This window comes from Festucalex cinctus, chromosome 2 (genome assembly GCF_051991245.1).
Source record: "Festucalex cinctus isolate MCC-2025b chromosome 2, RoL_Fcin_1.0, whole genome shotgun sequence".
In the NCBI taxonomy this organism is placed as follows: Eukaryota; Metazoa; Chordata; class Actinopteri; order Syngnathiformes; family Syngnathidae; genus Festucalex; species Festucalex cinctus.
This window is the reverse complement of record NC_135412.1, coordinates 28157398-28176574: the sequence shown is the minus strand read 5'-3', so window position 1 is coordinate 28176574 and position 19177 is coordinate 28157398. Positions and strand designations below refer to the sequence as shown.

The 19177-nt window shown below is 40.4% G+C and overlaps 1 protein-coding gene across 2 annotated transcripts in view; it reads left to right on the top strand.

Annotated features, from left to right (window-relative positions):
* slc16a4 (solute carrier family 16 member 4) overlaps positions 1-19177 on the top strand; it is a 37050-nt gene that overhangs the window by 470 nt on the left and 17403 nt on the right. The window contains exons 2-8 of one of the 2 annotated variants that reach the window (XM_077514184.1): positions 71-228; positions 1772-1857; positions 12457-12580; positions 12728-12860; positions 13002-13145; positions 13330-13491; positions 14207-14836. In XM_077514184.1, coding sequence (XP_077370310.1) covers positions 12464-12580; positions 12728-12860; positions 13002-13145; positions 13330-13491; positions 14207-14836 — 1186 coding nt within the window. In that variant the 5' untranslated portion in view covers positions 71-228; positions 1772-1857; positions 12457-12463. Of the gene's footprint in view, positions 1-70; positions 229-1771; positions 1858-12450; positions 12581-12727; positions 12861-13001; positions 13146-13329; positions 13492-14206; positions 14837-19177 lie in introns of both variants that reach the window. The other variant, XM_077514183.1, reaches the window with a different exon arrangement.

Below are 19177 nucleotides of genomic sequence, written 5' to 3'. Positions count from 1 at the left end.
GCATCAGCGTGCCCTCACTCACACGACCGTCCCGACCCCCTCCTCTCACCCACGTTGGTTCATCTCACAGGTGGCCTGCAGATGACGATGACAGGCGCCGTTTAAGTGTCACTCTGCGTCCGCTGTGAGGAAGAAGAGGACCGAAGTGAGGAGGGGGCACCGCACCGACGCTACCGCCATGCGACCCGGCTGCGCTCCGGAGATAACAACTGGCAGCTACAACACAAGGTACACCCCCTTATCGCCCCCCCGTGTGACAATAATGCGATTTGTGTTTACAACTATCATCTCTCCATTCCTCAGCACTGTAATGTCTGCTAATTTGCACTGCACCGCACTGCAAGTCTGCAGGAACGTGCAGCCAGTGTTGCTTGAGTCCTGATTCACGAATTTATTTCGTACTGCGGTCATAACTGAAATCACTCGTATCTCAGATCAACTTTCACTACTGAAATGAATAGAAAGGTAGTTAATCTGTTCCGAATGCAAATAAATAAATACATAAATACATTTTAACTTCTTCTTCTTTTTTTTCTTTTTTTTTTTAATACAAACCGTGATTACTGGTATATTACATTTTTGTTTTGTTTTAAACATGCAATGGGTCAAATTGACTCATTTACATTTTTGGTCATTTAAATGCATTGGGTTAATTAGAACTGTTTTTTTTGTTGTTTTTTTTGTGAAATATGCAGCGGTCCAAATTTACCCATTAACATTTGATGGAGTTAAAAATGCAGCGGGTCACTTTGACCCGTTAACATTTTCTGTGTTAAACATATAGCAGCTCAAGTTGACCCATTAACATGTTTTGGTATTAAACAGGCAGTGAGTCAAATTAATCCATTCACATTTTTTGTGTGTTCAAGATGCAGTGGGCCAATTTGATCCATTAACATTTTTAATGTTAAACATAGCGGGTCAGTTTGACCCATTAACTTTTTTGTTTTTGCTTCAAACATGCAGCAAACTACAATTGACCCATTAACATTTTTTGGTGGTAAACATGCGGGGGTCTATTTGACCCAATGGCATTTTTGGGTGTTAAAATGCATTGGGTAATTTGACCTGTTCATTTTTTATTTTTTTTTAATTTTTTTTTATTAAATATGTAACGGATCAAATTGATCAATTAACCTTTTATGGTGTTAAAAATGCAGTGAGTCAATTTGGGACCTGTTAACATTTTTTTTGTGTTAAACATGCAATGGGGTCAATTTGACCCATTAGCAATTTTAATGTTAAATATGCAGCAGGTTAATTTGACACATTAATTAAAATAAGAAAAAAAGTACTGTACAGTCATTGTTTTTCTTTTAAAGACAACATTTTTGTTTCTTTTTACCTTTACTAGTTTCGGCGTCCACTGCCACTGCTGTATAAAAACATACTGCAAAAAGATAATAAAACAATGTAAACATATAAGCTGCTGTTCCTTCTACTGAACTTCATCTTCCAGAGTTTTTGCCTTTTACGCCATATTTTCCTCACCATCAGCAACATATCCATCATTTCATGGAAAGAGGTTCACATCTTAGAATATCTTTGAATGGCTTTCTCAACTCTTTCTGCATTTTGTAGAAGTACTACACTCGTTCGCAGAGCCAATGTGGCTCCCTAAACAACATTCTATATGTAGCACCCACCTCTGTTATCAATTTGACTGTACAATACAGTTACCTAAAGGAAACAAATAACATTGTTTTTACCATTGTCTTTGATTTGTAGGATAGTTGTGAAATGTTTAACTCACTCAATCATCTTGTTGCAGGTGTACGGTTTGAAGCGTCCGAGCTGAGAATGTCATGCAGAGACGATGACTCGTGACCTTCGTTCCAAAGCAAACTAGCAAAGCAGGTGACTCAAAATGCTCACCTCCTACTTGTCTTGTCTTTATTTTTATTTTTTATTTATTTTTTTTAAACCTGTCCTGCTCTGCTAGTTGGCCATTCTGAATGGATGATCTGATTTCTCTTACAGTTTTGTTATTTGTGTTGAGATGACTTTTATTGTCACTGCAGTTGGACAGAATGAGCTCTGAGAAAGGACACATGGAGAGAACTAGAGTACAAAAACTTTATATGACAACAGTAACATTACATAGGAGCTTGATTTTTTTTTTTTTTACGTTGGACTGGGAAGGCAACGTTATAGAATGTTAGTGTGAGGAATGGATGCGACAAGTTGCAATAGTAAATGATGGGACATGAGAGGATGGAGGTAGTGAGCCAGTGAGTGTAGTGCCAAAACACTTGTCACGAATTGTGAGTGCAAATGAGAGGACAGTCTGTTTCTCTAGCAAGTCTGAGAAGGTGTTGCAGTGTCGTAGTGTCGTGGTGTTTATAGTGTCAGTGTCATAGTTTCATAGTGTCGCATCATAGCATAGTGGCGGAGGAGTGTCATAGTATACTGTAGTAGTCTCACATTGTTGTAGTGGAGTATATTAATAGTGTTGTAGTTGCTTAGTGTCACAGCGTCGTCGTGTGTTTCATGTGCTGAGCTGCAGTTGCCAGAGATCTCCAAAAAGGCGTCAATTTACGAGAGGGGCCTCAAGTGCCAGCATGTCATAAATTGAGCGTAGAATGTGGACAGTGGACTTGCCCCCCACTATGTTCCCCTTCCCCCCAAACATCGGCTGCTTCCATGAGGAATGCAACATCATCCAGGTTGCAGCATTAAGAACCACACAGGATCTTGTACAGCGGGCAAAAAAAATAAAAAATAGTTAGCATTCAATGTGCTGCGCGTACCCAAAATGTTTTGTTTTTTCTCTCTCACAATTTTAGTTGTAGTGATTCATTAGTTTTCGTGAACAATAATAACACTGATGAGTGCACTCACACTGGAATCTCACGCTTACATTGGTCCAAATTGGAGTTTAGTAAGTGTACATATCAAATCACGTACCTCACTTGTCCTTATTTCAGCCAGCAACTTTTTCTTTGTTGTTTTGCGACCCTCATTCTGAAAGGACGACGGTGGCACGTGAGTTCAACAGGTTTTTAATTTCTGTTGCTGTCCCACTGCTGTTAATTATTTTATTTTATTTTATTTTTTTTTGTGAGTCAGACTGAAAGTGTTTGGAAAGGTGATGGAGATTATTTGGCAGTTGGTTAGTTGCCAATCAGATGAGCAGCAAAGTGAATGACGACGCGCTTCAGCTCTCCAGTTACGTTGGCATGTCAGCGGTAATGTGAGGTCACGTTGACCTGGGTTTCGTTTAATGATCTAAAAGTGTCAGAAATGGAAAGAATCCCAGTAAATACTACACTCAGTTGTGCCCCCCAGAATGTCTGAGGAAAAAAAGATCAACATGAAATTGGGTGGCCAAGTCTTTTATAACATGATGCACAAAATATTTCATGGACCTGTGCAGGAAGTTGGCCATTTTGGTTTAAGGCAGCCGTTTTAGGGACAAATTCCATCAAAAATGAGCTTGGTCACTGATAAACATAAAAATTTGGGGGACTTGTCTGTCATAACTGGAAGCATCAAAAAGTCTGAAAGGCCAATAATTTCAATTGAAATTCACGTCAAGGCTTTCATTTCCATTTGTTACCACCCAAATTAGTATCTCATTTATACATGGCTTTGATTGGAGCCTTCCTTTCTTAGCTCACAATGCTCCATGCAAATCGTCCCGGTTATTGTTTGCTTGGCCATCATCCTTCTGACAGCTGGAATAACAAAACCAATAGATTGGTTTGTGTATGCTAGCACAAGACAGGGTTAAAGCGGTCAAGCAAAAACACAGTTCGGGTTAGAGTGCAACTTATATAATGAAACATCGGGAGATTTCCCCCCTTACCTCCGGGGTGTCCACAGCCGAATGTCACGACCGCACCAGGAAAGACGTCTTAAAATGTGCTTCCTTCATTTTATACCATTTGTACAAAGTGGTTGCACATAATTTTGGCATGTCTCACACGTCAAAATTAAATGAATGAGATTAAATTAATTAAATAATATTACAGGGTTGTATTGTCCACAACAAGTTATTTGACAAAACAAGGTATTTTTATCATGTATATTAAATTTTCATGATCGCATTGCACTTGAAATTGCTGTCCACCCTGTCATTATAGGGTAGCGGGCCCTTAAGAAAAAAAAACAACAACAACAAACAAACCTGACAATGTTTTCAGTGACATTACCACCAACATTTTTGACTTCTTCAATGGAGGCTGAAACAGTGGGGGGTTGCAGTGTAAATATTTACGCTTACATTTCGTAGTTGTCAGCATTTTTTATTCCTGTACGTGTAATTGGATGCTGTCAAGCTAATCATGTCCACTCTGTCATAATAAATAAGTAAAATATTCATTGATATAAAAACCTGTCATGAATGCAAACGTATTTTTATTTAACCAGTACCCAGTCAGCTTGCGAACTGACACGTTTCTAAGTCAAGGTCCAAAATGTGCACATTTAACATTAGCTAAAAAAAAAAGAAAAGTCCATCCTGTCATAGTCCACCCTGTCAGCAAGCTTATCTATTTTGCTATTTGCATTTACATTAAACTAGGGGTGTTTAAAAAAAAAATCGATTCGGCGATATATCGCGATACTACATCGCGCGATTCTCGAATCGATTCAATAAAAAAAAAAATATTATTATTATTATTATTATTATTATTATTATTATTATTTTTTTTATTTTTTTTTAAGAGCTCAGAATTGTTCATTCGGTAGTCTTACCGATTCAACGTCTTATCATCATTGCCTTTTTTTTTTTTTTTTTTTTTTGTGTGTGTGAATCGATTTTTAAACTTCCATTTTTAATGGAAAAATATTCAACAAAACGTCTGACTTCGGGTTAGGATTCAAACCTTGAGCATGGAAGAATGTTATATGAACGGAACATTAAGCCTTAATATTTTATTTTAATGCTGTTCAAACATGAAACAGATTACAACCTCTATAAGACTGAAATTTCAGATAAATAATATATTTTCATATAAATCTTACACTCTACAAGCTTACTGGTGATTAGTATTTTCTAAATTTGAATGAAAAAAAATCGCAACAATCGACTTATAAATTCGTATCGGGATTAATCGGTATCGAATCGAATCGTGACCTGTGAATCGTGATACGAATCGAATCGTCAGGTACTAGGCAATTCACACCCCTACATTAAACTATTATGATTTTTAAATAGTGTGGGAGTTAAACATATACATGCAATGGTTCCAATTTCTATAATAATAATAATAATAATACTAATAATAATAATAATAATAATAATAATGATGATGAAACAAAGAGTTGGTCATATTGACACGTGAATATTGCTGGTAAGAAAAAAAACAAACCTAGTAGGATGTTAAAAATTGGGCTCTGAAATGCACCTTCTGCTCTTTATTTATATCAAAAAAGATGATGCGCGTTTGGTTTGAGCTGTACAAAAAGCGGGTCGCGACTTGATGTCAAAGTGCGGCAGAGATCATATGAGAAGGGTTTGAAAAACAGCTGAGCAAGTTTAATTCTGAGGCGGTCTGGCCCACTTAAAAGGGGGAAGCTAAGGTTAACGTTTCAGATGCCTAGCTGACGTCAAGGAGAAGAAATGGTAGCGTCCTCTTTTGGAGGATTGTGAAATCATATGCCGGAAGATGCTTAAGGGACCCTCGCCCTGTAACGTGAGCTGTGGTTTAGGTTGAGTTAGTCCAAACCTCCGACCCGGAGTTTTTTAATAGCACCCGCAAACACCAAAACACCGTCTGGCCTCAACATTATCTGCAAGACCACAAGATTAACAGCTGTGTCAAAATTAACAGTGTAGTTCTTAGTGTGATGCGATTACTTCCAAAATGTGAACTGTTAAACAGTCCATGCCATAAATGTTTGTTTTAAATGTAACGGTGTTAAAAGTGTCCAATAGGGAGCTTGAAAGAGTTCTGAGAACTGTCCGTGTTATCGCCACATTTGTACGGGTTCCCACAGAAACTTGTTGGTTTTTGGTTGGGCCATGGGGGACTATTGTAACATCTGCATTCTCATTGGACATTGGGGACGAAGTGCAGTCTTCAGTACTATCCTTTTTTTTCACCACATTTTCCACAAGTTCCAACATTTGAAGGCTCATGGGGAAATTTTGAAACAGTGAATGATGTTTTATTTTCTGTGAAATACTAAGTAAGGATTCATCATCCATTTATTAATGGCAGAACGCTTGTGCAATTTGAAAAAAATCTACAGTTTTTAACTTTTTAACAAGTTTTAATGGTCTTGGTTAGGTTGTGCAGGTGTAGCTAATGAAGTGACCATGATGGAAGCCTGTGTGTAAACTATGGAATGAGACGTATTGGCGTGTTGTACGTCGTGGTGGAAGCGTGCCCAAACACGAGGCGGTTAAACCCTCGCCGCGAGGTGCCGATCGCCAACCCCCTTTGCTCGAACCCGCAGACCCTCGGCACATTCCCAAACATGCACTCAGGCAAGCTCGGCGGACAACTTATGAAAAGCACATGGGAGGCAAATATTTCCCCAGCGGTACACTGGTCCAATTCATTCCTCTTTTAATCCGCTCTGCGCTCTCTGCCTTAAAGGCGTCTCGCTTTCTTATACAAGTCACTTATTGATTCAGGCCACAAACGCAAAACAAGATACAGCGTTGCCTTAATGTTCCAATGCAACGCATTCCATGACTTCCATTCGCTTGGCTCTCCAAACAAAATTTCCCCATGGAGATTAATTACAATGTGGAATCATTCATTCCAGAGTCCGACATAAAAGTCTACATCAGGGTTGGGGAAACTTTTATGCTCTAAGGGCTACATTTGATCATTAAAGCAGACATGTGACAAATTGTTTGTTGATGCCATTAAAAAAAAAAAAGGAACAAAGAAGTACGTAAACTATGCAAAATTGTTTGTTTTAAAATGTACTATAAAATTGGCACATAAAAAAAATAAACATGCTATATTTAAACATCAAGATGTTCACCCAAAACATATATTAACGAAAGCTAACTAGCTTAAAGGTATATTCAAGGATCTTCTCAAAAAGTAGGACCCAAAGGTCCGTTTGTCATTTTTGTAAAGATGCGCATGCGACAGACCATCCCACCAGCTCTCCTGCTCGTCCGCGGGGGTGTGGGGGGGTTGTTGCGCCGAACGCGCGAGCTTATCGTCATCATCATCTTCATCAGTCTCTGCAGCCGGCCTCACTTCACAGACGACGGGTGGGCCTCGAGGGTTTTGTCCTGCAGGTTTTGGAGGTTTTCCTCTTCCAATGATTCCAATCAACAGGATCATTACCAGGTTTATGCAGAGCTTGCTGATGAGCTGATCATATATCAGCTGTGTTGGAGAAGGGAAACACACAAAACCTGCAAGACTCCGGCCCTTGAGGACCGAGTTTGCCCACCCCTGTCATAGATTGGATGTCCTCTTGCGGCTTTCAGCCGTTTTCAAAGTATGCGGTGTGGTGGGGGGTGCTACAACGATGAATGGCTGAATCCGAAGCGTAGCGGCTACGTGCTACAAACACTCGAAGTGCGCATGCGCAGCTAGGGAAGAGCACGCACGTCGTTACGGCAGATTGATTGACGGGATCTAGAACCAATCGTTAAGATGATCCATCCGGAAGACGCAGCGACAAAAGATAATTGAATACACCTTTAGTGCTCACAGATAATGCAAAACACCGTAGACGGGCTGACAAATAGTCTAGATGTTAGCATAGTTATAAACCTTCAACACATGTCCTAGCATCACATTTGCATCAAAATCTTCAGGCAAACTGTATATTTTCCTCTGATGAAACTCAGCTAACATAATGCTTGCATATAATGCAAAATGCCATAGATGGGCTGAGGAAAATTAGCACAGATGTTACAGTATTTATAAACCCTCAAACAACTGCCACTTTCATACATGCGTGGCAACATCACATTTAATCGCCATACTCTTCGACCAAATCACACGACATCTGACAGAAAACTGCTAGCTTAACCTCTAATGCAAAACACAAAAGATGGGCGCAATGAAAATGAACATACAGGTTATGGTAAATATAACACTAACACACACGTAGCAGCATTACATTTAGACACAAACATGTTCAACCATCACTGCATCTACTGAACATCCAGCTCAGTGTTTCACTCCCATGTGCCCCAACAGTCATGCAAGAGCTAATTCATATTCAACGTCCTTTGTTCACAAAAAGTTGCTCAATATCGGCTGAGAGTCTTGTCAATCCAACCACAATTGAACCAAAACAGGAATCCTGAGGTCTCTTTGCGTGACTGTTTGTCTTATGCCCAGTTGCTGGTAAACAGTGGAAGGCTGGGATGGATATTACTGCATAATTTCAGGACAAGCTCCTATTTGCCCAATGTAACTGGTTGGGGGGCTCGCTATGCGCGTGCTTGCGAATGCACAAGCATGACTGACACCTTGTCAGTCACATCTTCCCTCTCTAATTAGTTTGTCCTCGGGCATGATGGCCAGAGAGGGCAGGTTTTTTTCCACAGATTTCCAACAGTTTTAACAAATATCAAACACATATGACAAAAAAACGAAAACTTTTTGTGATTTTTTATTTTTTTTTTGCAAATTCCCACTTTAATTAACCATATTGCCTTGAGTTTCTCATCTGTTTTTTAGCAGTCTTTGGACTTGAGGAGCAGGAATTTCTTGCAGAAATCTTGTTTCGAATTACAGTGCGCAGGGATACTACAGTTACACGCCTATGCAGAGTGAAAAGATGCAATCCAAGGTCATCTGAGGTTTTCGCTCGCACCAACGCAGGCCAGTGGATTCCAGCACTATTGTGTTACACGTCACACGCGTTAGAGAAAGACTTGTAAAAATCCCTCACTGTGTCGGCAGTACGCCATGTCCGTCAAGTAAAAGCTGCATAATTGAGGGGTCCTTTTCTTTTTTTAATGCCATTGTTGTGCAATGTGGCTAAAAGGGACTGCTGAAGGACAGGGCAGGGCTGATGAAAGGCAGATGTGGGGTAATGGGTGGGACTCAGCAAGCTGCAAAACAAGGCAGAAAACAAGCAGATATTAATAGTCCACGTGGGACTGTCAGACTTTTATTGGGGCGGACGATGCTGCGTCGCCAGATCGTCTGTTGTGCAGGCCCGGTTGTACATTTTTGTGGTCTGGCCCACCTTACGCGGCGGCCATAATGCATCGGCGCCACGATCTTTGGAATTGGAGCAAATGTCTGACTCGCTGTCGACAGCAGTTCGTTTATGCGTTTACCCATTGACAAGTTGCTGGGATCATCTGCTGCTGAGCTGCAGACTTCCTCCGGAGCTGGCGACCGCATTATCGGTTGTGTGAGAGGTCCCACGGCAGGTATTATTGATTTGCAACTTTGGACTTTATGCCTCGATGTTAAATCTGCTTAGCAGTGAAAGTTGCATTAAGTGAACTTTAGGGATGATGACTCGGGTGAATTTGACAGTTTTTGACCACGTGTGCCCATCACAAGCTGCTTTGTGCTATTTTGAAAGTTGTATCTCATGCATGGATGCACACGTTCATCAGCATCATCATCCATCATCCGTCAAAATAGTTTAACACTAACTTTAGTCTAGCAATGAAGACCCGACGGCTGACTATGTAAACATTTGTTATTGGTCTATTTCTCAAGCGGGACAGGAGGATTCTGTTTTTGCTGTTTTTCCACGCAGGCATAACATATCCATCATGGTCTCAGTGACATGGAACAACGCCAAAGCCTCCATCATCAGTGTGAGGCAGGATTAACTCTGTATGTTTTGCTTTTTCTTTAGCTTTGAGCGTCACCTCTCCTCAAAGGACGACACTGGTTAGAGAAGAATATACACAAAGTTAAACAGGGCAGGACTTTTGTCCAGAATGTTTTGAGTCCCATGAGAGATGATGGCCAAGTCATGTGGATTGAGCGCAAGTGTTGCTTCCACTAAATCGTGCTTAGGGAGGACTTCACTTGTTGCCATATTCTTTATTGCCTGCCTAGGAGAAATCTGTCAAAAGTATGAGCTCCGAATTTTGTCAAAAATGGCTTCTTTAAACCAAAACTTCTTACTTCCTGTTACAATTTGGACATGGGTCCTGGAAGGCCCTATTTCCATGCCCTGCACAAGTCTAGCACAAAGCGCAGTCTGGGTCGACTTTTCTTTCTTTTAGTATTTTGGTTCACTCGCGCACATAGAATAAGGCATTCTGCATCATTCTGCACTGTTGTCGGATGGAATACAGATCACTCAGGCAAATCGAAGAGGCTCCCCTCATTCCCACAAATCAGGACAGTTTAAGCGTACATAGTTTAAGTCCATTCTGTTTTGATGGACATGTCCACACAATTTTGTATCGATTGGTGAAATTGGTGAAGCTCGGTGATTAAGGTGATTAATTTGTCGCTGTTGATAAGTAGAGCGTTTCCGAGAGGCCCTCATTAAAGTGAAAAACATTCAATTTTGTATCCACTTTTTATAGAGCTCTTCCACATTTCATTGGGTTGCAGTTGACCACCACCAGCTATTTCTTTGAAGTATAATGAAAGTGAATTACAGAGATCGCGTAACAAATAAAGACATCCTGCAAAGAGAAAAGTCCAGATCACTCCATGAAACAGTCAAAAGCCATCACCTTTAACTGGCAGGACAATTCTTTCAACTGCCTAACAGCCGCAATGTAAAAACAATTCCCTGAACACCCCAAGATAGGAAAAGAAACAAGGCCGACCAAGCTACAACTGGAGAAAGAACATGTAAGAAGGATCTCAAAAGACCGTAAAAAAGACTCATGTGAACAGGGACACTGATGAAAGACATGCAAGAAACCCAAAAGCCATAGATCACCATAGATCATTCCATAAATAATGAATGAATTAGAACGATATGACATAAGAGGTTTAGCATATAAATGGATGAAAAGTTAATTTGGAAAATAGATATCAGTACTTGCAGTTGAACAATATACAATCAAAACACTTGAAGATCACTCATGGAGTTCCCCAAGGGTCTGTGCTAGGCCCTAAACTATTTATACTGTACATCAATGATATATGTTGTGTCAAAAATATTCAAAAGTGTCTTAGTTGCTGATGACACAACTCTTTACTGTTCAGGAGAAAACCTGAAGCAGCTTCTGACTACTGTGGAGTATGAATTGAATACATAAAAAAATTGGTTTGACATTAACAAATTATCATTAAATTTAAACAAAACCAAGTTCATAGTTTTTGGCACTAGACAAATCGTTCATCAAGTCAAAATTCTGATATATTCAACTGAAATAGAAAGGGTGTATGAAAACAAATTCCTTGGAGTAGTTTATTGATGATAAATTATGTTGGAAGCCACATATAGAAAATGTTAAAAGAAAAATGTCAAAAATCATAGGGATACTCTATAAAACTAAGGATGTCCTGAACATGAAATCATTCTATACATTATACAGTTCATTATTATTACCATATCTGACATATTGTGTGGAAATCTGGGGAAACACATAAAACAAATACCAACCCTGTTTTCAAATTGCCAAAAAGAGCAATAAGAATTATTAATCGATCAAAATATACAGAATCAACACATCCACTATTTATTAAATTAAATACAATGACATTTTATGACTTGATTGCGTTTAAAATAGCACAAATAATTCTACAAAGTACACAACAATCTACTCTGCCACAGTACTCAGAAGCTGTTTGAAATTAGACAGTCCTTATGAGATAAGGGGTACAAGTGTCTACAAAAAAACAAAAACAAAACAAGAACAAATATTAAGCAAAGGTGTGTTTTTGTAAAAGGTGTTAATTTGTGGAATAATTTGGGAATTGACATGAAAAGACGTGACTCACATGTTGAATTTAAAAAATTATTTAAAACAAAAGTTCAAAAAACTACTTATGGCAGACAAGAACATGAAAATTGTATATGTGAGTATGAGTATATGATATATAAATGTGTTATGGTATATGTCTAGGAATTTCATGTACATATGTTGCTGGCCAATGTAGGCATGTCTAAGTGCACTTGTATACATGACCAGGTTTATACATTTTCTTTTTGAAAAATATTAACCTAGTATTGTATCAATTATGAAACAAGTCTAAATATACAATGTATAAGGGGTATGACTAGATAAGTTTTTAACTTCTTCCTACTCCCTTTTGAACATGTAAACTGTGACTAATTGATGATTGTATGAGGTTCTTCTTTTCTTTTAAATTTTTATTTTTCTGCTACTTGTTTATATGTTCAATAAAAAATCAATCAATCAATCAATCAATCAATCAATCAATCAATCAATCAATCAATCAATCAATCAATCAATCAATCAATCAATCAAAAAGACTAGAAGCTCTTGACTGCCTGACTCGCATACGAAATCTAACTAAAGTGATGAGGATGTGAAACTACCTTTTGACACATTCTAAACTTGTCATGCATTTTACATGTCATATATTTACTGTCCACTTGTTTTGTTCCCCCTAGCAACAGGGCAGCCATGAAGCTCTTCAGGAAGGATCATATCTCCACGAAGAAGGACAAACACAAAGAGCTCCAGTACGAGGAGCCACCAGATGGCGGATGGGGCTGGCTGGTGGTGGTGCATTCTTTCCTGGTAATGTGGACACAAATGATGATCAACTATTTCATGTTTGAAGACAAAACACTGATACAGCATGGAAAGGCGGATGGAGAAGGAAAAACTGTTGATGTGGTTCAGCATCTTTCAGTGATCTTGCTCTCATTTTCGGTTGTTTTCTAGGTTAACGTCCTCGTGATGGGAACATTGAAGACTTTTGGGATCTTCTTCTTGGCATTCCAAGATGAGTTTGGGGGCTCGGCAGAAAGCATCAGCTGGATCGGTTCCATCATGTCCTGTTTGCGTCTCTCTGGAGGTTTGATATCATCCTCTTCTGTTCTGTGTGACACTTGTGCCATCCCTTCCTCACAGGGTGCGACACTGCCATGCTCACTGCTTCTGGCTTGTGCTGTTCTGTTTGGCTCTGTTCTGTCCTCCCTTTCCTGTCACCCATTAGCACCCATCGCCTCGGTAGCCTGTGCCAAGTTAGGAACCAGGGTGACGTCCATTACGGGGGCCGTGCTGGTCAGCGGGGGCTTCCTCATCAGTATTTTCGCCAACAACGTGGTGTTCCTCTACATCAGCATGGGAGTCATCGTAGGTGAGCAGGATACGTCCTCCTGAGGAGTCCTGTAATGACTCCGGGAGCCCCTTACCATGTGCACACGTAAACATTTTTTTTTCAGGATACATAATTTATTGCAGATTGTTTTGCAGATCCCTAAAATACAGCTCATGGGGATCCCCGTTTGAGAACCTCTGCTTTAAAACATTCATCCATGCAGGAATGGGTTTCGCACTTCTGTACCAATCCTTCTCCGTGGTCACGGCGCTCTACTTCCGGAAGAAGTTGGCAACGGCATATTCCATCGGACGTTCTGGGATGGGTTTGACGTTTGCCCTGGCTCCGTTCACTCAGCTGCTTCTGGACCAGTATGCTTGGCAAGGTACGTGAGACAAATGCATCGCTACTTTGCCTCTCGCTCTATCTCTCCCTCTCTCTGACTGGTTACTGTGAATTACAAATGAATTAGAAGACATATCTATGTATTGAACAGGTTGAGCAACGTTAACCTATGGAAGGGTTTTCCTTTTTAGTTGAAAATAGCTTACTGTTACTTCAACTTCCAGGATCCTCCGTCATACCCTGGCCATTGGTAGAGTCCAGGGTGTTTCACTTGCTTTGGTCCAGTAACTCCATCTGTAATATGTCTTACTAGCGAGCTAGCGCTAATCATTCTAAATTGTCATCTCTAGTTTGGCCAGCGCCCAAGAAGCCAAACGTCCTTTGTATGCTGCTGTGACAGTATGAGAGTGAAGTAACAAATGACAAAGGTACACTGTTTAGCTGGGCATTATTGACTGACTGAGTTCAATGTTCATTAGCTGGCTAAATATTCCAATACATGATCAAACAATTCCAGTTGTCCGGTTGGATGGTGGCACACATTTCACACGATGTATGTGCTACTCCATACATCACACATACCGAGCTGTGAGTATGGGACGGGCGTCCATGAAGTACGGCCATTCAACATTCCACTGTAACCTGTTCAAACATGATTCTGAAAATTCCAATTCTGTGAAACTTATGTGTCCAGACAGTGTTATAATGGAATCAGCTACATTGGCCACTTTGGTTCCTCTGTGTTTCCCTGGTAGGCGCATTGCTGATTCTCGGCGGCCTGATGCTCAACCTGGTGGCCACTGGGATGCTCCTCCGGCCCATCCAAGTGAAACCCCCCACCGTGTCCAGCTGTGCTTCCCCCAGTGAGAAGAGCCCAGCAGTGTCCCTCAAGAGCTCCTCGGAGAACGGCAATGCCAAAAGCTGCCTTAATGGCTCCTCGCATTTATCCAACGGCATCTCCAAATCGGAATCACTTCCATCACCTCCTCGTGCTCCTCTTGAGGAGCTGGATTGCACTCAGGAAACCAAGGGGCAGTTGGAGACCCCTGAACTGAACAGACTGGTTCTCAACGGCCACGAGACCCACCAAGACTTGGGTCTGTGTAAGCTCACCGCCGATGGCTCCCTGGAGCTCAACGGCACCACTAATGGGTCCACCCCGGTTGGAGTTCCCTCCGTCCAGGCAGGCACGCCGGCCGAAGAGAGCCCCCCGAAAGCCAAAGTACTCGATTTTTCTTTACTCAAGGACCCATTCTTTTGCATCTACACGTGGTCTGTGGTCTTCAGCCAGCTGGCCTACTTCATCCCCTACTTCCACCTGTCTGCCCGAGCCAGAACTCTGGGCATTGACCCCATGGATGCTTCCTTTATCATCTCTGTGGCAGGTAAGCGCCAAACTGAACATGCCGTCGTCTCACTGCACTCTTAAGTTGGACATTTCACCATGATGTAGTGGTGTGCGGTACATGCTGTAGATGGTATTAATTTGCCTTTTGGTACACATTTGGACTCAACTGACCAAATGGCGATAATGCTTGTTAATGACGTCATCATATTTAGCTCAGTGTGAAAATGGCTTCAAGCTGGAGGATATCCTCCCCGGTTTCCTTGCTGCTCGGGAGCAAGTGGGGTAATGCTAGGTGCTAAGCTAACTAGCCACATGCTGAGGCTGGCTCGCAGAGAGAAACAAACAAACAAACGAACAAACGAACATTTTGGGGTACATTTGGCAGAGTAACCTCAATCACGTTTTTGTCAGAGTTTCAATTCAGGTCGCGGTAGTCATTCACATCCTACCATTCGGGAGTTCAGTACCCAGGATCTATATTTCCACTTGCCCCAAGATCCACTGCAATCCTACCCAACTTTCATTTGGGCTACTTTCAAAACACCTTGTCCCCTGAGCTGAATTCTATTTTGAAAATAACTCCAAACTGTCACCACCATAAAACCTTCCCTAAGTGTCCTGTCAATGCTTTAAGGTAGTGGTCCTCAACCACCGGGCCACGGACCGGTACCAGGCTGTGGGCCACTTTGGACCGGGCTGCGGCGGGTCGCACAGTTGAAAGAATAAAAACACTTACTGTACTTCCGGTAAATTGATTAGCCGAGGCTTAAAAATGTTTTACTTTGAAAAGTGACCGGATTCTCTCTGTTTACGACGGACTCTTGGCGCATGTCAAGATGCTAATTATCTCAATTGTCTAACGCTGATGCTAATCGACAAGTTAGCAAAATGAGTAAAAAACAGACATATTTGGAACGTTTCTTTGCAACGGAGAAAAAGTCCTGTGATGAGACAACACAGAAGCCTATGACTAAGAAGAAAAAGTAACGTACATGGACTTACAGCTACAGGTGATCCCCCACGCATGATGGCCCGCTCGGCGCCAAGCAGTTCTGAATCCAGCGTTATGGTGAGTGAGTTACTTAAGGACTGCTGTGGTGCCTGTTATGTTGGCACATTTAAGGAGGGTGATGCTCATATAGTTACGTAAAAATGGGGCTTAGTTCACATTATTGTTATATCTACAAGATACCCCAGTTTTTGTTGCTCGTAAGTCGTAACATTCATAAGCATTACCATAGTGACCTCACCATGTTAAAGCATTGCTGTTACCCTTGTTATAGTGTTTGTGCTGCTAGTATAGGTACATTAAAATACATAGTGGAATTGCATTTGTTGTGATAGCCTTTTATTAATTGGCCGCCGAAACACCCTTGTGGTGTTTGTGCTGCTCTTACAGGTACATAAAAATACATAGTGGATTTGCGCTTGTTGTTGCAGTCTTTTTTTTATTAAGCAGCCACCGAACAGCTAAGCACCTCCCCCCTCCACCCTCCCCCTGCCGGTCTGCCGTGAAAGTTGTGGACTTGTATGAGCCAGTCCGTGGTGGAAAAAAGGTTGGGGACCACTGCTTTAAGGTACCATTATTAATTGTTGCACAGTTGACCCCCGCTATATAGCAACAATCCTTGTATAATTGGCCACTGGAAAAAGCACAAAAAAAACTGTTATAAAATATATTTTTAAAAACCTGTGAGGCTGTGAACATTTGCATGTTCAGGTAATCAATCGCGGTTCACCTGTTTCCTGATACTGAGCCGTGATTGGCCGTTACCTGAGCCCTGAAAAAGTGTGATGTCATTTTGAGTTGACAGCAAGTGGCCAACTTTTGAGATATATAGAAATGGGTGTATTTTGCTGATTAACTCATATTCACAAACAAAATGTTAGTCAGAATACAGTGTTTAAACTAGTTTAAGCATTATTGTAAATAAAATTTTTGGGTTGGCTTCTTTTCAGTTGACTTTTAACTGAGTTTGAGTTGAGTTTGAGTTTGGTTTATTAAAAGGACAGTGTGCAGTAACATTAAAAAGATGGCTGCACCAGATTTAGCAAAATGCTCATTTCCATCTGTAGTCCTCATAAAATAAAATTACATAACAGTTAAAAACTACATACAAACAACATACGAAGCACCAAAATTACATTCAACTAACATATGAAGTATCAGATACACGGTACAGCATTATTAAATTACATATCCTATAAAATAAAAGAGGCAGAATTATACACAACATCAATTTACAAATCTATAACACGCACAAAATACATAAATCGTAGATGTGCTAGTCATAGTATGTTCGCTATTGAAGCAACAACAGTTATACTTGTGGCTATGTCCATCAGGCGGTATCCACTAGGGTATCGTCTGATGGACATGTACCCAAGTACTAGAAATGTGGACAGGACTGATATTCAAGGAGCCAGCCTTTGACTGCGCATGAAAAGCTATTAAAATTGGTGTTCTTTTTCATGTGGTCGGGGAGCCCGTTCCACTCTTTAATAGCTTTCTAAGAAAAGACTGATTGAGAAAAAACAGACTTTCTTATTGGGATGTTGCAATCACCCCTCACTGCAGACCGTGACACCCTGTTTGTTGATTGTGATCGCAGATGTACAAATGTTTTTAATGGGGGTGGGGCTGCGTCATTAAGAATTGTATGCACCAAACCGATATTAGAATACCTGATAAGGTTATCGAAGCTTAACATATTATGTTTTACGAGTATATTACAATGGTGGTGTCGCATTGGCTTTTTATCAAATATTTTTAGAGCTTGATTATATAATGTTCTAAGAGGTTTTAAAACAGTTTGTTTAGCCTGAGACCATGATGACAGGCAATACAAAATTTGTGAAATAATCATTACGTTGAAGTATGATTTTGCTGCTTCCAAGGATAAAGAATCCCTAATATGTTTAAAGTTTGAAATATAAAATTTTAATTTACGGCATACTGCTTTAACATGATTATTGAATTTAAGTGTAGGATCTAAGGACACACCTAGATATTTAACCTCTTTGACATTTTGGATCATAAAATTATCAGCAGATATGTTTGGGGGAGCGTTTGGGATTGTTCTGTTAGAGAAGTACATAGCAATAGTCTTCTCTGTGTTCAGTGTGAGGTGGGACTTGTTCAGCCACTCAGTTGCTTTAGTCATTACACAGGATAACTTAGCAGCAACTGAGCTTGCATCAGGACCGTGAGTGAAAAAAACAGTATCATCCGCGTACATCAGGACATTCACGTCATCACAGACAGAGGGAAGATCATTAATATACAAGCTAAAGAGCAGTGGCCCCAATACAGATCCTTGGATTACCCCTGTAGTGCATGGTCTAGACTGTGAGATTTTATCATTAATTTTAACACACTGAGATCGGTCTACAAGATATGATTTAAACCAGCTAATGGTGTTTCCAGAAAGATTAAAACTCAACATTTTTGACAATAACACTGAGTGGTTAACAGTATCAAATGCCTTACGAAAGTCACAAAAAATGGCGCCTACCACCCCTCCCTTATCCAAGCTGAGTTTAATTACCTCAAGAAGGTAACAACAAGCTGTTTCAGTGGAATGTTTGGGTCGAAAGCCAAATTGCACAGGATGCAACATATTTCCATTATCAAGGTGCTTAATTAGCTGTTCAGCAACAATCTTTTCAATTACTTTAGAAACTATCGGGAGTATACTAATAGGTCTATAATTCTTAATATCCTTTCTATTTCCTGATTTAAAAATAGGAGTTACGATTGCAGATTTGAGGGAGGAAGGAAACACATTTTCTCTAAATGATTGATTGATTACATGTGTTATTGGCCCTAAAAAGACATCTTTATAGTTCTTTAATAGAAGCAGGTCAAGTCCCCACGAGTCTTTGGCTTTTGAATTTGGAAGAGATGAGATAGTTTTAATAACCTTATCTTCATCCACACATTCCAAGTCCAGTGCGGCTGTTAGAGTTGGCTGAAGTCCTCCTGGGGAACCACATACTGTAGTCCCAACAGACACTGCGGTTGATGTTAAGTGTGGCTCTGTATTTGAAGGTTTGCTCAGCTTGAGGATTGAAGACAGAAAGTAGTCATTAAACATATTTGCAACCGTTAGACTATCCTTTGTAGTAGTTTGCATTGTAGATGTAAGCGCATCATTGCAAGAATTAAGATGAAGTTCTATGGGTCCAGGTTCAGTCTTCCATTCTCTCCCAGATAAATTGTCAATACATTTCCATATCATTTTACTATTCCCTTTGGCTTGTTTTATTATTTCAAGAAAGAAGTCAGCTTTGGCTCTCCTGAGCTGGCCTATAACTTTATTTCTGAGGCTTTTGTAGATCAGCCGGTCAGTCCCCAACCTTGACTTGAGGAACTTTT